At 47.4% G+C, this 17,769-nt stretch overlaps 1 protein-coding gene across 1 annotated transcript in view; it reads left to right on the top strand.

Moving 5' to 3' along the window:
* Positions 1-17,769, top strand: part of PHKA2 (phosphorylase kinase regulatory subunit alpha 2) — a 72,328-nt gene that overhangs the window by 19,265 nt on the left and 35,294 nt on the right. The window contains exons 2-9 of the mRNA XM_062182918.1: positions 3,995-4,153; positions 6,565-6,612; positions 7,452-7,620; positions 9,639-9,721; positions 11,669-11,749; positions 13,071-13,169; positions 14,931-15,077; positions 17,181-17,234. Of these exons, the coding sequence (XP_062038902.1) occupies positions 3,995-4,153; positions 6,565-6,612; positions 7,452-7,620; positions 9,639-9,721; positions 11,669-11,749; positions 13,071-13,169; positions 14,931-15,077; positions 17,181-17,234 (840 nt within the window). The remainder of the gene's footprint in view (positions 1-3,994; positions 4,154-6,564; positions 6,613-7,451; positions 7,621-9,638; positions 9,722-11,668; positions 11,750-13,070; positions 13,170-14,930; positions 15,078-17,180; positions 17,235-17,769) is intronic.

A 17,769-nucleotide genomic window follows, 5' to 3' on the forward strand; every position in this document is an offset into this window, starting at 1 on the left:
GAATGAGAAATGCAAGGTACAGCAGAGTATATGGCTTGATGATCCCATCCATTATAAACAATAACCCCTGGGGCCGGCGTTGTGGTACAGCTGGTTAAGCTGCTCCCTACAATGCCTACATTTCATATGAGTGCTGGTTTGAGACCCGGCTGCCCCACTTCCAATCCAGCTCCCTACTGATGTGTCTAGAAAGGCAGTGGGAGATAGCCCAAGTGCCTGGGCTCCTGCCACCCACATGGGAGACCTGGATGGAGTTCCAGGTTCTTGGGCTTCAGCCTGGCCCAGCCCTGCCCATTGTAGCCATTTGAGGAGTGAACCAGCAGGTGGAACTCACTCTTTCTGTCTCTTCCCCTTTCTGCAACTCTTTCAAATAAGTCTTTCAAAAAGTAAAAAATCCTGCTCCCCCAAAATATCTGTATATGAACAGGAATTTATATATAAGCATATACATGATATATAAAATTGGATTTTGTATATATCAGATTTTGGTAGCATAGAGGGAAAAAAGATTGTCATATAGACTATTAATGGAATTGCTGATGGGGCGTGGGGACAGAAGCCAAGGGAAAAAACGACAGCTGAAAAAGATAATCACATAGAGGTTACTTACACATTTCTACAGAAATGTTATATGTGGGCATGGACAGAACTCCATCATTTTTAAAGATTAGAAAGCAGCATATGGTTACAATGATCATATCTAAACCCATAGGCTCAGCGTGAACAAGTCTACCCACTTTCTTCATGTGGTTTGCATTTGCCTATGTTCATGTTTAGCTTGCAAACTAGAAATGGTAGGCTTCTGTTCCCCCTTCCATTCCCATACCTAATGTAACCCAAGGACCCTAGAGATGAAGAGATGGGCCTGTTTGGATTGTTCACAGGACAGCAAGCCAGACTGGGTGACACAGCACTAATCTCCAAGTAGGGCAGTAACTCAGAACCACTGGTTCATCCTTACAAGGGACAGCAAGCCCAGATCCAACACAATGCATTCTTCTTTATAGCCTTGGAGAGAGAAATCAAAGTATTTGATTTGCTAAGTGCAATAACACTCCAGTTGTATATGGCTTGTGTATGCATCGAGTTTAGAATATGGGTATCCCTAAAATACCCAGAGTACTTTCTCTGTAGTTGAAAGAGGGGGACAGTCTAGCCTTGGGTGCTGTTGAACTAACCCCTTCTAACAGTTAACTGAAAGTCATTTCTTTAGTTTGTGCTTAACAGGACAGTGATATTTCCTAACGCAACCCACACTAGATGCTTGGTGTAAGCAGTCACTGCTGTGGCCTCAGAAGGTTGTCTTAATGGGCTCACAGGTGGTGGGGACACCAGAAAGGGGTCAAGTCCTTATTCCGGATCTCCTGATGATTTCTAGTCCCAGGGCTCAGAACATCAAGGTGCTTCTCTTGTACATTGTCAGTGTATAGTGATCTTTTAAAAGATCATTAGTCCACTACTGGGAACATGACTTGTATTTTGCCTCAGCCATTCCTAGACTTTGATTCCAGTTGGCTTCAATATCATTGCTTCATAGTTGTTGGCAGTAAAACTGTCAATGCACTGATCACTGTTGCCTCTGGGGGTAATATCACTTGAGTTTAAATGTTTTTCTCGAGTGCATAGGTTAGGAGAAAGTCAAATAGGTAATTCCTTAAGTTGGACCATGTGAAATGATGTCAGTGTTTTATGGTTAATAACCTCGCAGTACCACTTTGAAAGTACCCAGCTGGGGACAGGTATTTGTTACAGTGGTTATGCTGCCACTTGGGATGCCTGCATCCCAGATTGGGGTGCCTGGGTTCAAGTTCCCACTTTGCTTCCCATCCAGCTTCCTGCTAATGTGCACCCTGGGAGGCAGCAGATGGTGACTCAAGTACTTGGGTTCTTGCCACCCACGTTGGATTATGGGTGCCTGGGCTAGCCCTGGCTGCTGCAGGCATCTGGGGAGTAAACCAGCAGATGGAAGGATCTCTTGCTCTGCTTTTCAAATAAAAAAGTGAACATATCAAGAAGGGGAGAGGGAGCAGGAAAGGGGAGGGTTGCGGGTGGGAGGGAAGTTATGGGGGGGGGGAGCCATTGTAATCCATAAGCTGTACTTTGGAAATTTATATTCATTAAATGAAAGTTTTTTTAAAAAGTGAACATAAATCCTAAAGAGAAAGTACCCAACTGAGTTTTTTCTAAGCTGAAGGTTCCGATCGTTATGCATTGTATTTCTTTGTATAGCTTCAGGAGAAGTCCAGAGGCTTTACGTGACTTTCTGTCTTATCCATTTTATTTCTAGGCATGGAGTTTGTTAGGACCAGCTTTTAAAATGTTAATAGCTTTGGGACAGGCGTTTTGAAACAGGGTAAGCCCTAGCTTGGGACGCCTTTATCCCATATCGGAGTACAGGATTCCAGTCCCAGCTACTCCTTGCTTCCAACCCAGCTTCCCACTGATGTGCCTGGGAGGCAGCAGATGGCCTAAATACTTGGATTCCTGCCACCCACGTGGGAAACCTGGCTAGGATTCTTGGCTCCTGATTTCAGCCTAGCCCAGCTCTGGTTGTTGGCCATATTTGGGAAATAAACCATCAAGTGGAAGATTTCTCCCCCTTTCTCTCACTCTGCCTTTCAAATAAATTTCTAAGTTAAAAAACTTAGCTTTATTGAGGTATGATTTACTTGCCATCCAATTCACTTGAAGTATACAGTTGAGTGGTTTTTAGTATTTCCATATTATGAATGCAGCATCACAGTCAGTTCTAGAACATTTTCATCACCTCCAAAAGGAGAAAAAAATCATTAGCCATCATTCATTCTACCTCCATTCTCAGTCCTAGCATCCGTGAATCTTCTTTCTGCTCCTATAGATTTGCCCGTTCTGGACATCTCATACCAATGGAATTATATAAAATACAGCCTTTTGTGAGCAGTTTCTTTCACCTGGCATAATATTTTCCAGGTTCATCTGTGCCGTAGACTGCATCAGTGCTTCGTTTTTACTGCCAAGTCACATAATGACTAACATTGTTAGGATCGGGCACAGTCTGTTTATCCACTCATCAGTCAGTGGATATTTACCTTGTTCTTCTTTCTTGGTTTTTATGAATGCTGCTTGAACATCGTGTACAGTGTTTTGGGTGAAGGTCTGGCATTTTAGTGACCCTGCTGCTTTTTTAAATACCAGTGAGGTCAGAGCTAAATAGGACTCCCGGATGTCCTCTTGCTCAGCACCTTCTGCCTAGGCCCGTGAAGTGGCCTGATTGCAGATGAGGCCACTGAGGCCCCCGGGGCGGGGGCGGGGGTGTGTGGTTAGAGAGCAGAGTAGGGCCCTGCGTCCAGGTCTCTTGATTCCAGGTTCAGTGCTTTACTCATTGATGGGGAAATATGAAGGCTCAAGAGGAACCCAAAACCCACAGTGCAGTTATGTAAAAGCTCTGCAGGCGTTTGCTAGTTCTTCTATTTTGTGTGGTCTGGTCTGAAAGTCAAAGAACAACATAAGAGTTAGAAGGTTCTTGGGGGCCACCTGCAATGCCAGCATCCCATATGGGAGGCAGCTGGGGTCCTGGCTGCTCCATTTCTGACGCAGCTCCCTGCTAATATGCCTGGGAAAGCCGTGAAATATGGCCCAAGTTCTTAGGCCCCTGCACCCATGCAGGGGACTCGGATGGAGCTCCTGGCTCCAGTCTGGCCCAATCCTGGTCATTGGGGCCATTTGGGGAGTGAACTAGCAGATGGAAGCTCTCTCATCTTTCCCTCTCCCTGTAACTCTGCTTTTCAAAAAGAATGAGAAAAGCATCTTATCTCATTAGGTGAAGAAACTAAGGCACAAGGAAGTGATGCAACTTCTCGCCCAAGACCACACCATCAGTGGCAGAGCAAGGACTGAAACCCTGGTCTCTTGCTCCTCATCCCAGGGCGTTGTCTGCCACCTTAGGATGCGCATTCATCACTGAGGAGCTGTGTGATGGGTGATGCCTAGTAATGTTATGTCTTTTCTCAACTAGAACCCCGTCACAGGACTGCTCTCTGCCAGTCACGAGCAGAAGGATGCCTGGGTACGAGACAACATCTACAGCATCCTGGCCGTGTGGGGGCTGGGCATGGCCTACCGCAAGAATGCCGATCGCGACGAGGACAAGGCCAAGGCCTACGAGCTGGAGCAGGTAATGATGACTGGCAGCCCCATCTTGGCTGCTCAGCAGCTTTCCCTCGACTTGATCAACACACAAGTAGCTGTGTGTGCAGAACAGATTGGATGTAGGCCTCGCCTCCATTTCTACTATAGAATATTCTGGGGAGGTGCTTACATGGTCTCAACCTCAAATTGTCAGATTTTTCTCCTCCATTAAACAATGGCAATGTCAAAAACTACATCAAAGAGGAAACAAAAGCATCCAAATTTCTAACTGCAAAATACTGCTTTGCATAACAAGCTACACTTCTCATACCATGCTTTACCAGCTTTATACATATTTATAGATGAGATGTCATTATAAGCTAATGTGATTGCTTTTAAAATGTCAGCACACCACAGCCACACGTTCCAAATTGTGTACTCTTCAGAATAGTCACATTGAAAGAACATTTATCCAAACAGTTTCCACTGCTTATTTTAAAAAGTCCCTTAAAAAAAATCTGTCTAGTCTGAGCCGTTCCAGGAAAGCAGTCTTGTTAATTCATAGTCACCCTTCAGTTTAGAACCAAATTGGTATTGCAGTTTGCATGCCTATGTTACATACAGCACAACGAAGTCTTTTGTTTTCCAACATCAGAAGCCAAGATTCCCACCAAAGATCTGCGGGCCTTGAATTTGTAAGAGAATCTTCTCCTGAACACAGGAGGCATTTCCCAGGAGTTCCGAGTGAGGGTGTTGAAGTAGGGAGCATTGAAATATCAAAGTGTAGTTGTCTTGGCATGAGTGCCTTTCAGATTTGTCTTTCGCTCATACATTCCTTGGTGGCCTACACAGACAGTGGGGGTTGTCAGGTCTAGGAAGAGTTCTTCCAACCCACAGGTGCTGTCTGTAGCAACCAAAGTGGGCATGAGCGAGAGGCAGCAAGAGGGAAACCTTGCCAGCCAGGGGGAGGCTAAGAAAAGCCGCTCATCCGGGCGGCAGCAAGGACTGGACTTAAGGCATGCCCGAGCACGAGGAGACGAAACCCCCAAACCTTGGGGGTAAAGTGACGTGGGTAGTCTTAAAAGTTGCATGCAAACATAAAATACTTCTCTAAGGAGCTGAATGGCTTTTACACAAGTGCTTTATTTACTGGGATAATTCAACATCAAGTAATTGGGGCACATTTCCCATCCCCCTTTGAGGCAAAAATCAAAGTAAAGCAGTGCCCGTACGTACACACACACACACACACCCCCTTCCTGGCCTGGATGAAGGTTGACCAGAGGTCTACTCTGACAGTGGCGAGACAGGAACAGACCCTAGTTTCCTCACGCCTTTGATTGTGTGATGAGTGTGGTTAATAACCAAAACGGACACCTCCCCTGCTTATGGGAAGGGACGTGGGCATCTCCCAGTGATCCCCCACAGGAGCATTGCTGTGTCTTGGTTGTTCATTTGCATATGAAATGTTTACAAACTTTCTGTAAGGAGGAGGTAACATCTTCCATCCCAGTCGAGTTTGTGACATAAAGCAGGATGATAGTCTGTAGTTCCAGAGTTTGAGAGGCAGAAGGCCCTGAAGCATGACCTGTTCCGGAGTCTTCGCTGGCGAGGAACTTTCGGGGCCCTTTGCCCCGTCCTGCCTTGCAAACCATGCAGGTTCTGTGAGAGGAAACTGACAAGCCCCTGCGTGGGAACCACTTTGAGCCGGGCTACGTGGGGCTGCAGAACCTCTCATTCTCCAGCCCCCGGTGAAGCAGCTTCCCGGTGCTGTTAACAGGCCCTGGGAAGAGTAGCCTTTAAATGGGCCCGGCACGTGCAGGACACAGGAGGTAACGTGCTGTCCAAGTAAGGAGCTCAGACTGGCAGCTCCACCCCATGCCAGCTGAGAGACTTGAGTCACGTCACCTCCTCCCCTCAACCTTAGTTCCTCATCTACGAAGTGCAGCAATGAGACCACCCAGCTCGGCGGGCTGGTGCAGGAGTTCACCGGAGCTAATCCAGGTAGTGTTTTCCACAATGCCTAGATGCGCTGTGGGATTAACAGTACCATTGTTGTCTATGGTGATGACAGTAGGAATTGGTTGCAACATCCTATTAAACCTTGGCTGCCACTTGCATTGTGTAAGGATTTCACTTCAATACTCCAGTTATGCCGCCACAAACAGCTGTTTTGGCAAAACATTGCTTTTGGGCAGGCGTGGGGGACGGAATTCATCCTTAGTGTAACAAATAGGATTATAAAAATTGCGTTGCCGAAGTGTCAGCAGAGCCACTGAATATCGGAGCCAGGAGATGCCGTCTGACTGAAGCCTTTAGGTGAGCGAAGTCGCGTCATGTTGTCAAGGTTTCCCTCTCTGGGACGGAGTGCAGAAGTGTCGACAACCCAAACACTGAAGGGGCTCCTAGAGGCTCAGGGTCTGCCGTCTCACCTCTCGCCGCGTTTTCTCTCTGCAGAATGTGGTCAAGCTGATGCGCGGTCTTCTCCAGTGCATGATGAGGCAGGTGGGCGTGTCTGCAGAGCACTGGGGGGGGGGAGGGAGGTGGCGGGGGGGGGGGGGGGCTTGTCATCGGAACCCTGACCACGTGCTTAAGGGCTCTCAACTTTGTCTAGAGGAAGTGAAGCCATTTTGCTTGTTTTTAAATTACCCAATAATTTATTATAATAGAGGGTCAGTCTCGGGGACTCTGTCTAGAGAATTTCTTCAAGAGTTTATATGTATAAAAGGAGAACATTCCTTCTCTTAAATGAAGAAGCAAGCATTTTTGAAAGCCATGTACTACTGTTTATTCTATCAGGGTAGAAAAGAATGTATTTTCATTCGAGACAAAATGCTCGAGCTTTTATAGCTCCATATTTCTATTTACAGCTAAGTTCATTGAGGGGCAAAGAACACACTGATCACATACTGTATACAGAGCGTGATAGTAGGATCTGTACAAGTTCAAAGCTGGCTGTGATGCAGCCCCTCCCTCAGCACATTCAGAGACACTCGCTCTTTTCCCTTCCATATTAGGCGATGAGAAGTGGACATTTAAATGGGTCTTCTTCCTTTCCTCTCTTGGAGAGCCCACCATATATCACAGTTGGGGCTATGCAGACAAGGCCACCCTATGACCCCACACCCCAGCAGAGCTTGTTGGAGACTCCCTGGACTGGGACATTTCCAGTGGCTGGGCAGGAAGAATCCCCAGCACAGCCCCTCCATGGTGTTCCCCATGGCTGTTTTCCAACCCTCTGGCTCCCAGAGATAGCAGATAAGAGATCTACATCCCGGTGACTGACCCCTACCCCAGACATGAAGCCTTACAGCTACGTGGAGCCAGCATACCCTCTCCCTCAGGTGGACAAAGTGGAGAAGTTCAAGTACACTCAGAGTACCAAGGACAGCCTGCACGCCAAGTACAACACCGCTACCTGCAGCACCGTGGTGGGCGACGACCAATGGGGCCACCTCCAGGTGGATGCCACCTCCCTCTTTCTCCTGTTCCTGGCTCAGATGACTGCCTCAGGTGAGCCAGAGCCCTTTGAAGCCATGGTATAGGGAGTGGCGATCCAGAGAGGGGGTGGGGGGCCCGAGCGTTCATCCGCATCTTGACCCACTCGTGCTGCTTTATCAAGACACAGGAGACAGTTTATAAGGAGTAGAAATTCTTGTGGTTCTACAGTTTGGAAAGTGCAAGAACAGGGCACTGAGAGCTTCAGCTGTCTAGCGAGGGCTCTCTTCTCACATGGCAGGAGGCCATGAGAACTGACCACTTTGCAAAGTCTCCTTTACAAAGGCCGCAGTCCTGTTAAAGACACGCACTTTCATGGCCTGATCACGCTTAAAGACCCCACCGCTTCCTACGCTCACATGGGCAGCAGCTGAGCACTGGACAGATACGTCAGAACTGTGGCAATCAGTGTTTTAAATAAGCTATTGCTGTGATAGAGCAAGGGTGCAGGGATCCTGCCTGGGGCAGGACAGTCAGCCCCTACCTGGGTACTTGGAGGATGAGGACTTTGAGCCAGGTCCATTAGCTTCTTTCTGCGGAGCCCACAGCTTCCTCCCCGTCACCCGCACCTAGTTCCTGGAGCGGCCCAGGCACAGGCCCTCCCTTTTGCGTTCACCTATCTGCAGACAGTCTCACGCGTGCCCTGAGATTTCTCACAGGAGCAGCACCCTGTCCCTCCAGCTCTCCTCACCACCCTCGTCGCCTTCTTCCAGACACAACCTTGTGTGTGCAGATTGCCTTTCCACGGCTCTGCAGTGAGCCCGGAGTGGGCCACCCGGCCTGTAGCACCCATGCCGAGGCAGCCCCCAGCTTGCACACAGCATGCATTGTTGCTGTTGAAGCTGGAACCGTTGGCTTCTGTGTTAGCTTGGGCACGAGGCCTGCCGAGCCTCAGCTTTGCACAAGTGTCTTTGTCTCTCACAATGACATCTGCTACGGATAGGCACTTGGCTGCTTGTCTCGGAGTGCGTGTCACCGGCCCAGTTGACTCAAGCTTCCCATTGAGTTCACACTACAAGTGGGGAACTCCAAACATCCCGGAAATCGACAAGCATGATCGTTACAGCTTTGTGAATAAACCACACACTAACGTTAAGATATTTTTGGTTATGAGTTAAGTAGGAGCTCAATTGTAGCTATTTTGGAAAATACAATGCAAAAAAAAATCCACTGCCAATTGTTTCTTCCAAGTCTTTTCTCTGCATTTTAAAGACATATTTAAGGTCATAATATATAAACAGCCCTTCAGTTATAGAGCAGAATAACATTTCTCCCATGATCTTAGAAGTTCTTGATAAACATTGTCCTAATGACTATCAATGGGTATTTCATGATTGGACTGTTCCTGCTTTCCCTCTATGATGGCTAATGTTGCCATATCATTTGACCTCACCTCTATGTACTTCCTTGTGAAAGTGAGTTGTCATTCAAAGGCTGTAGTTAGAAGTTCATCTTCCTGCTAGTCTAGCTTACTAGTTAAGCTTCCCTCACGGATGTCAGAATGCATCTGTCCATTGCACGTTTGCCATAACCAGTTGTGTTTTTGAGGGCCCGAGCAAACAGTCAGCGGGCAGATCCTAGGAGCCAGGCTTTCTGGGTGGGACGGCCAGTTCCTGAAGCCGGGGGGGGGGGGGGGGGACCTATTTTCCCTGTCTGCCACTGAGAAGGCAGGCTCACCCTTCCCTTTCACTCACTCAAGCATAAGGACAGTGTCTTGGGTTCTTCTGGGCTAAAATCTGATTTATTGGCACTTTTGATGCACAAATCCAACACGAACCGAGCCCAACACCTTCTCTGAATGCTTTAAACCAGTAGGCACGGCGTGAAGGTGGAGCCTGCCTGCCCCGCTACCTCCCATCTGCCCATCCATTCTTTTCTTTCCAAGGTTAGACATTGTTAGGACTTAATTTTTGATGCCCTGTAAAGAAAATGAAAGTGGGGGTAAAAGGATCTAGCTCCTAATGTGATACCATCGGAACTGGTGGGTCCCCTTCACAGCATAGCTTCGTAACCTCATTGTTCGTCTTTCCTAGGCTTGCGTATTATTTTCACCCTCGACGAGGTGGCCTTTATACAGAATCTCGTTTTTTACATAGAAGCTGCGTATAAAGTTGCTGTAAGTATCAACCCTGACAGTCTTTTCAGGTATATCCCCAAAGCCATACAAATCATACAGTTCTCCGAGAGCCAGGCTGTTTGGGGGCTGACCTGCAGGTTAGCGAGCCTGGAGCTTGACAATGGTATCGACTTTCCACGCAAAGTATGCGGTTTTCTTCCGGTGTACAGTTGCAGGTTTGGGTTTTGGACTGCCACAAAAGCAGTGTGTGAATCCAGTATGCTTGTTTTGAATAAGAACCCACACGTCCTTTGAGATACACACAGGCCAGCCTGAGTCAGGGCCCAAGAGGTGGCAGCCTGAGCAGTTTGGTGGGAGCTGGGGTACCATGGGCTCCAGCTGGCCCACAAGTAGAGGGGCCTGAGCCAGGCAAATCCCCGACCTGGGCCCCATGTGTGTGGGTGTAAGTGTAACCCCCACTCCTTCCAGGCTTCTGCCTGGTTTGGAGGGCAGAGCCCAGCGTCCCTCTAGACAACAAGGAAACAACTGTCTCTCTTCCGCCTCCTCAATGCTGCCCCCCTGTAGCCAGCAAGCCACCAGAGATGGCAGGTAAACACAAGTGAGGCCATATCCCAAATGGACTTGACAAAAATCAGCAGTCAGCCAGGTTTGGGCCAAGAGCTGCGGTTTCCTAATGCCAGGTCTAAAGCAGCGATTCTCAGAAGAGTGTTCCCTCCCAGAGGGCACATGGCAGCCTGGGGAGGTGTTTGTGGCGGGGGCTGCATCCTCCAGGGCATAGCACTGTCCCCACCTCACTCAAGATAGCGGTCAGGCCAAGGTTGAAAAACCCGGGCTTAAACTCAAGAAGCCTCTGTGGAGGACAGTGGGCCTTCAGCTGGACCTTGGAGGAGTCGGGTGTAGATAAGTAGCAGGGAGGGAGCAGTCACGGGGTTAGGGGGATGCCTGGGCAAAAGGGTGCAGAGTAAAGGAGCGGACTTCGGGTGAAAGTTGACATTGGAAATTGAAGATCCAGTCAACTCAAGGGAGTGCAGGGGTGCAGGCTGGATCATGGAGGGGATGGCGGTCCAGAGAGATGGGAATGTGATCCACTAGGAGAGAAACTGTCATTTTCATCTCTGAAGCCAGAAGTGAACTGATCAAAGCAGAGTTTGAGGACAAGTCGCTTGGCTCCAGGTTGCAGCGAAGGTGGGTTGGAGGGAAGGCCAGCCCAGCTGTGAGGACGGCCACAGGAAGGAGTGCTGGGCTCAGCTACAAGACGTGCCCAGCGGAGAAGAATCTAAGATGCAATGTTCACACTTTTGAAAATGTTCTTCTTTGGAGATAAAGAAAATACCGACATTCCGGCACTGGCCTCGTTCTCGCTGGGTTGTGCGCCGTCAGTAGTGCACGTAGTATTATTTCAGGACAGCGTCCAGTTCTTGGGTTTGTAAATCACACCCACTGGGTGACGGTGTTCAAAGTCAATTCATATTCGTTGGTTTTAAACTACCATGAAGTTCAGTGTTCCGAGCCTCAGGTTTAACTTTGGCTCTAGTTGCTTGCTGAGCCAATTTTCCCTAGAACAATGCTCGAGCTACATCTTAATTTTTTTTAAATGGTTTTGGTGGCTTCAACTTGTTACAACTCATGTGTTAAGGTTTCTTCATTCAAATCTTACAGTTTAATGTACGTTCAAAGGCATTGGGTAGATAGAGGGACATCATTTTGATTTTTAAGATAAATACTTTGTTCTCTGCAAATCTAGAGTTTCGTACAAACTGATACCTTTTAGAATTAAGAGTTTTTGCATGCCCTTATTGTTCCAGTTGGACATTTTGTTCTAAAATTCAACAGAGGTCACATGAACTGAAATTAAGAACAGTATGTGAGTATATAAAGCCGCGAATTTGGGAGCCTTCAAGAGATGCTCGTGTTTCCTTATGCCCGTGGTAAGGTGAAGAAATTGTTTTACCATTAGAGTTTCTCATACGCCTCTTTCTCCTGCAGGATTATGGGATGTGGGAGCGTGGAGATAAGACTAATCAGGGCATTCCGGAATTGAACGCAAGCTCTGTAGGAATGGCCAAGGTGACAATCCTATTTGTTCTGTTTTTAGTTCACTGCTTTGCTTGGGTTTTCTTCACTGTAAGTTTGGATTTAATCAGATTAGCCATTTTTCTTTTTTAAAGATTTGAGAGGCAGAGAGACAGGTGGAGAAAGACCAAGAGATAGCCCATTTTTCAAGAGGCAGTAGCAAATGTGAAATTCAAGTGGCACATGTACCCTAGCCAACTGAGATTATAGGTCAAGAAAGTAGGTTTCCTGCCCCGAGATCTGCATGTAGCAGAAAGTAAGTCACCTTGTCCTTATTCTCCATTCTCATCACCCAGCAGCTCCTACTGTCCTCTAAGTAGCTGCATGCATGATATCCCATCTTCCTTTTTGGTTCCTCGAGAGGGCTGAAGATGACCGCTTCATAGGTCAAGCTCACAAGTTCCGAAGTCTAAAAGGTCAGGCAAGTTTACAGTAGCAAGAGACGCTGGCCAGACAGACACTAGGAGCTTTCCCTGAAGGTTTTCCAACTCATTTAATTTAAAAATACACTTCAAGCCAAGCAAAGCACCCATTGGTGGCAGATTCTCTGCGGCCACCAGCTTGTATCTCTCGCCATCAACACTTAGCGTGTGTCTCCTTCTCCCCCTCCTTGAGACTGAATGAGAGTGGACAGAGTCAAGGCTCCAGAGGCCGAGTTCAATTAATAAATGTCTCTTAAGGTAGACTGACGGGAAGTATACTTGTTACTGAGAGAATTCACTTTGGGCATGCCAGCTGTGCTGATGTGAGATGTTCACCACGAGAATAGGTGAGGGGAAGGATGATCACAAGGCTAATGCCACACATACCAGGTTATGCATTTGCTAATGTTTTGTTTGGTTAGAATACCCATTTGATTTGGGGACATGTTTTCTCCCGTTTTCTTTGTTCCTGCAGTGAGCAGCAACATAAGAGGGTACTTCAGAAAGTTCATGGAAAAATGGAACTGAAAGATTCTGGTTCCAAAAAATTTTTTAAAGGCGATGCATAGGAGGAGTCTTTAAAAAAATTCATGACACTACATGTGAAAAAAAAAAAAAAACTGTGTGGGTTTCGCTTTTTTTTTGCCTCAACATACATTTATCTTTTCATTTCATTTCCCATGAACTTTTTGAAGCAGACTTGTACAGGTTATCTCAGATCCACTGAAAAGAAAAATCAGAGTGTAACATGACAGACTCTTCAGCTGTACTTTAAAAACGTGTTTCATCACGCCTTTGGGAACACATGTATACCAGGTTGCTTAATGAAAGAAGACTGCCAGATGTCAGAGGGTACGTTTATTAGGAGACATAACTCAAGCCTGTGTTTGTAGGCAGCACTTGAGGCCATTGATGAACTCGACCTTTTTGGAGCCCACGGAGGACGCAAGTCAGTGATCCACGTTCTGCCCGACGAGGTCGAGCACTGCCAGGTAACAGTGCGTCCTCTTGCATTCCAGAGAGATGAGGTAGAGGATCCTGGAGTGGGAGGCCTGGGCTCCAGTTCAGATTCCCCAGCTGTCTAGCTTGCTGGTATTGGACTTTGTTGAGCTGTCGTTTCCTCACCAGTAAAATGGGCATACCAGTTCCCTCCCCTGTCTCACAATGGAAGGTAAGAGTAAGGATCCGAGTACATCAACTTAAGACAGTTTGTGTGAGCACTTTGCACATACATATATTGCATATATATTACATATATAAATTTATTCATCATTGTGTCTTACGTTTGCATAGTTCTTTCTGGGTTATAGTCCAAAAATCAAAGCAACCTTGTTTTGCTAGAGGCAAAATCTGTTTCATGTGTTTTGAGCACATAGGTGGTTTTCTCTCAGGTTTATTTCATGATACCCCCAAATTGACGGATTAGCACTAGTTTACTTGGGGAAGTTGGGGATGGGTAGAATGTGCAGTGGAAAGGAGAGATGGGAGAGATGGCAAGTTAATGAAGCATGGACCACAGGAAGGAATGACTCGATACAGATTGGAGGACTGCACTAAGTAGACAGTAAGCCATCAGTAGCTCGTCAATCAGCACACTCATTTAGTGAGGGCTCACTGAGTGCCAGATACTGTGTTAGGCCTGAAGTGAATCAGTGACATAGAACCTTGCGAGTGAAGAGCTGCTAGTGGGAGGTTGTGTGTGCAGGCTGAGCGCACCCTTGGAGGAGGGACTGGGAAGAACTGGGCCCAGCGGTCAGATGGTTCTACCAAACAAAGCTTTATTCTGAAGCTGCAGGCTCCCCATCTGTACCTCACCTTCTAGCTCTCTCCATTTTCCCCATTATGTAGTTATTACTGGAGAATCTGGTATTTCTTGGGGTAGTTACTAGAGTCAAGCCGGTGTGTTTCTCAATAGAGACACTGTCTCATGGAAGTGCATGAGCTCTGTAGCCAACTGCGCTTGCGTTAGAATCCTGGCTGTCCCCTGCTGGCTGCACGCCCTCGTGCGCGAGTCTGTCTCAGTCTCAGTCTCCATGTGTGACTCAGACACAATACCCTAATCCTAACTCATCTTCAAGGCAATTGTGTTTGCAGGGGCCTAGCCCCGCGTCTGTCCTTGTTAGTGCTTTCCTTTCTCACACTTATGTTTTCAGTTGCCTTCCCAGTTTGCAGTGTCTCATCCAGATACCGGGTAACAGAATATTGTAGTGCCTCTAAGTAACCACAGAAAGGTTCTAGGACTAACTGATGTTTGTCGTTTTTTTTTTTTTTTTTTCTTAAATGTTTGAGATGTGCATTTGACAACTCCTAGCAGTTTCTGGGTCAGTCATACTGGTCACATCTCACAGAAGCCAGCCATTTCTCCACACTGGCCTCCTGTGTTTTTTTCTGGTCTTCATAGCCAGGACACACCTTAGCTTGCTGCCACAGGTAGCACTGTACTTACGGATCCTCCCTGGCACACCCTGAAGGTTTGACCAAGAGGTGGCGGCCACGGAAGGTAGGCAGGCAAGCGGGGCTCAGCACAGGCTCCAGGCGTTACCACATTGTCCCCGACCTCCTGCTTCTCCACCACAGAGCACGAAGCACCAGCTACGTAGACCAGGTTGCCCAGCTGGGGCCATGTAGGACAAAGCTCTACTCCAAATTGGCAAACGCACTCCAATATTCCCTTGGGACTAAGGCTATGGTCTATGGGTTCTGTATCTACTAGTGCTTCTTGAGGCTAAATCACCTTTTTGCTTTTCACTCAGTCAATTCTGTTCTCCATGCTGCCAAGAGCATCAACATCCAAGGAGATTGATGCGGGACTTCTTTCCATTATTTCTTTCCCGGCCTTTGCAGTGGAAGATGCGAACCTCGTAAATGTGACCAAGAGTGAAATTATTTCCAAGCTACAGGTAAGTGTTGGTCACACTGGCGTCCTTCAGCCTGTTCTGTACTCAGTACTAGTTTCACATGGAGCAGCCCACCCGTGCCCTGTCTCTGTGAGGTTAATGGCTTTTTCTGCATGGAATTAGAATAACATGTTCAAAGTGGAATCCACAGACAAGGTGAAGTCTCACAGGGATTAAACGACTTGGTTTTCTCCTTAAGTAACAGCACTTGCACCCAGTCACCTTTGAACCCCAATTAATGGTACCAAAAGCTATTTTTTTTAAGGAGAGGAGAGGAAGTTACAGACAGAGGGAGAGACACACAGAGGTCCTCTATTTGCTGGTTCACTCCCCAAATGGCTGCAACGGCCAGAGCTGGGCCGATCCAAAGCCAGGAGCCAGGAGCTTCCTCCAGGTCTCCCACAGAGGTGTAGGAGCCCAAGCATTTGGCCATTGTCCACTGTACTACTGCGCACCCCCAACCCAAGCCATTAGCAGGGAGCTGGATTGGAAATGGAACAGCCAGAACTCCAACCAGCACCCATACGGAGTGCCCACAACGCTAGCCCCTACAAACTGCATCTAAGGCAGGTGTAATTAACCCTTCAGCAGTCATAGGCAGGCTTCTGAGAATCTCAAAAACTAGAGGGACACTGCCCAAAAAACCAGACAAAACAAAAAAACCACGCCCATGTCCCAGTAGTCTCCAACTTCACACACTATTTCAAGGGAGATCCCTGAATTAGATGGAGATGAAAACAATTCCTGTTCTGAGGCTAAATGCAGTAGCTATGAAACTTTATGCCATAATGAGACTTTGTTAATTCTAACAGCTTCAGAGTTATGGTAAAGAACCTAAGTTTCCAAAGCTGAGATCTGCATGTCGACTGTCCTTCTTAGAATCAGGGGAAAATTCTTTGTCGCTTGGAAACAAAAGGGTTAAAGGGTCTATAATCATATTCCCAAGAGAAGCCAGCTATAGCAGTCAGGATTCCAGGGAGCAAAAAGGACCTCTAGGTCGCTAAGGTAGGAGTGGAATCCGTGCAGGGACTAAAGTGTTTGCTAGGGGAGCAGGTTCTATGCTGAGGCCCCAGGGCAGACTTCTAGAACAAGGCAGAGCTGGCTGCTAGGGGGATGGCTGCCTGCCAGGCCAGCAGCAGAGCAACCTCCGCACACTGAAGCGGATCAAGAACGGACACCCAACGCTGCTCTCCAGAGATCAGGTCATCAGGTTGAGAGTGCTGCACCTGCTCTCCTTTCTTGGCACCCAGGAAGCTAGAGAGGAACCTTAGGGCCTGCAGCGGGGGAACCACAGGTCCCAAGTGCAGGGAGCCCCTCCCTCCTTGCCCTCTGTGCCAGGCCTCGCAGGCCCCATCTGATGGTAGAATGACCCCTGCACCTAAAGCCTCACAGCCAGAAGCCTGGGGATCGACCCTTGAGCTTTCTAGTCTTCCAAGCAGGAGCAACCAATCGAGGGTCCGCCTGGTGGCATCTACAAACAGTAAGGGTCCCTTTGCAGCTTTGGGTGACAAAGTCAGAATGGAAGTATGGTCATTCACTGAACTTTCCGTAATTACTCTGGTAGCCCCGATATGCCTGTGGAATGCTTGACATTCCCATTCAAGTACTAATCAAGCCTGAATTTACTTTGCTCATTACTTAAAAATACATCTTTAGGCTGGCATTGTAGAATAGCAGGTTAGGCTGCCATCTGCAACACCAGTATCCCATGTGGGCACCAGTTTGCGTCCCAGCTGCTGCACTTTTGAGCCAACTCCCTGCTGATGCCCTGGAAAAAGCAGAAGATGGCCCAAGCATTGGGCCTCTGCCACCCACATACGAGACCTGGAAGAAGCTCCTGGCCTTGTCCTGGCACAGCCCTGGCCATTGCAGCCACTTGGAGAGTGAACCAGCAGATGGAAGGTCTCCCCCCACCACCCCAACTCTGCCTTTCAAATAGAAGTCTTTCAAAAAATATAATAGCTATACTGATAGCAAAGAGCACTTGGTGTCCATTTCTTTACTGAAAAGATTCATGGGAAAGAGGATACAGAGCTGACTTGAATTAAAATGAAAAGGCAAAGACATTCTTCCAATTTCATCCAATGTGTTCTCTTGTCTTATTAGGGGCGTTATGGATGCTGTCGTTTCCTTCGAGATGGTTATAAAACCCCAAGAGAGGTTGTATTTAAATATTGTTTCTTATGGTTCTTTAACTGCTTCATATCTAAGTTGCCATTGTGTTGTTCTTCTGTTGATTATAATTGTAGGTTAGAATATTGGAAAGGGAAATACTCAATTTGGAGTCAGCACGCCTGGAGTTAGGCAACCAAGTAGTAAGATCATCAGGAAGAAAAGCAAGCTGCAGACAAGGGCCACCAGGTCTGAAGTGCATACATGTCTTGAAGACCTACCGTGGCCTCTTCCTTGGGTTTCTTTGCCAGAGTGGCTAAGACAATGATAGAAATAAAACATTGTCTCCCACGCACTGTAACAGGCAAATTGCTTTTGAGATATAGAAACTTTAATGTAAAACTACCAAGGAGTCTTGTATATATTTCTGATTTACTTTCTGAAGTTTTACCATGGAAATTGCCAAAAGCAGCAGCTCTCTTTTATAGTAGACTCCTAATCATAGCAATCTCAAAGTTGCGTCGGATCAGGCAAGCAAGGGAAAGCCAGGGAGACACAGGAATGTTATGTATGGCATCCAACT

Source organism: Lepus europaeus, chromosome X (genome assembly GCF_033115175.1).
Source record: "Lepus europaeus isolate LE1 chromosome X, mLepTim1.pri, whole genome shotgun sequence".
Taxonomy (NCBI): Eukaryota; Metazoa; Chordata; class Mammalia; order Lagomorpha; family Leporidae; genus Lepus; species Lepus europaeus.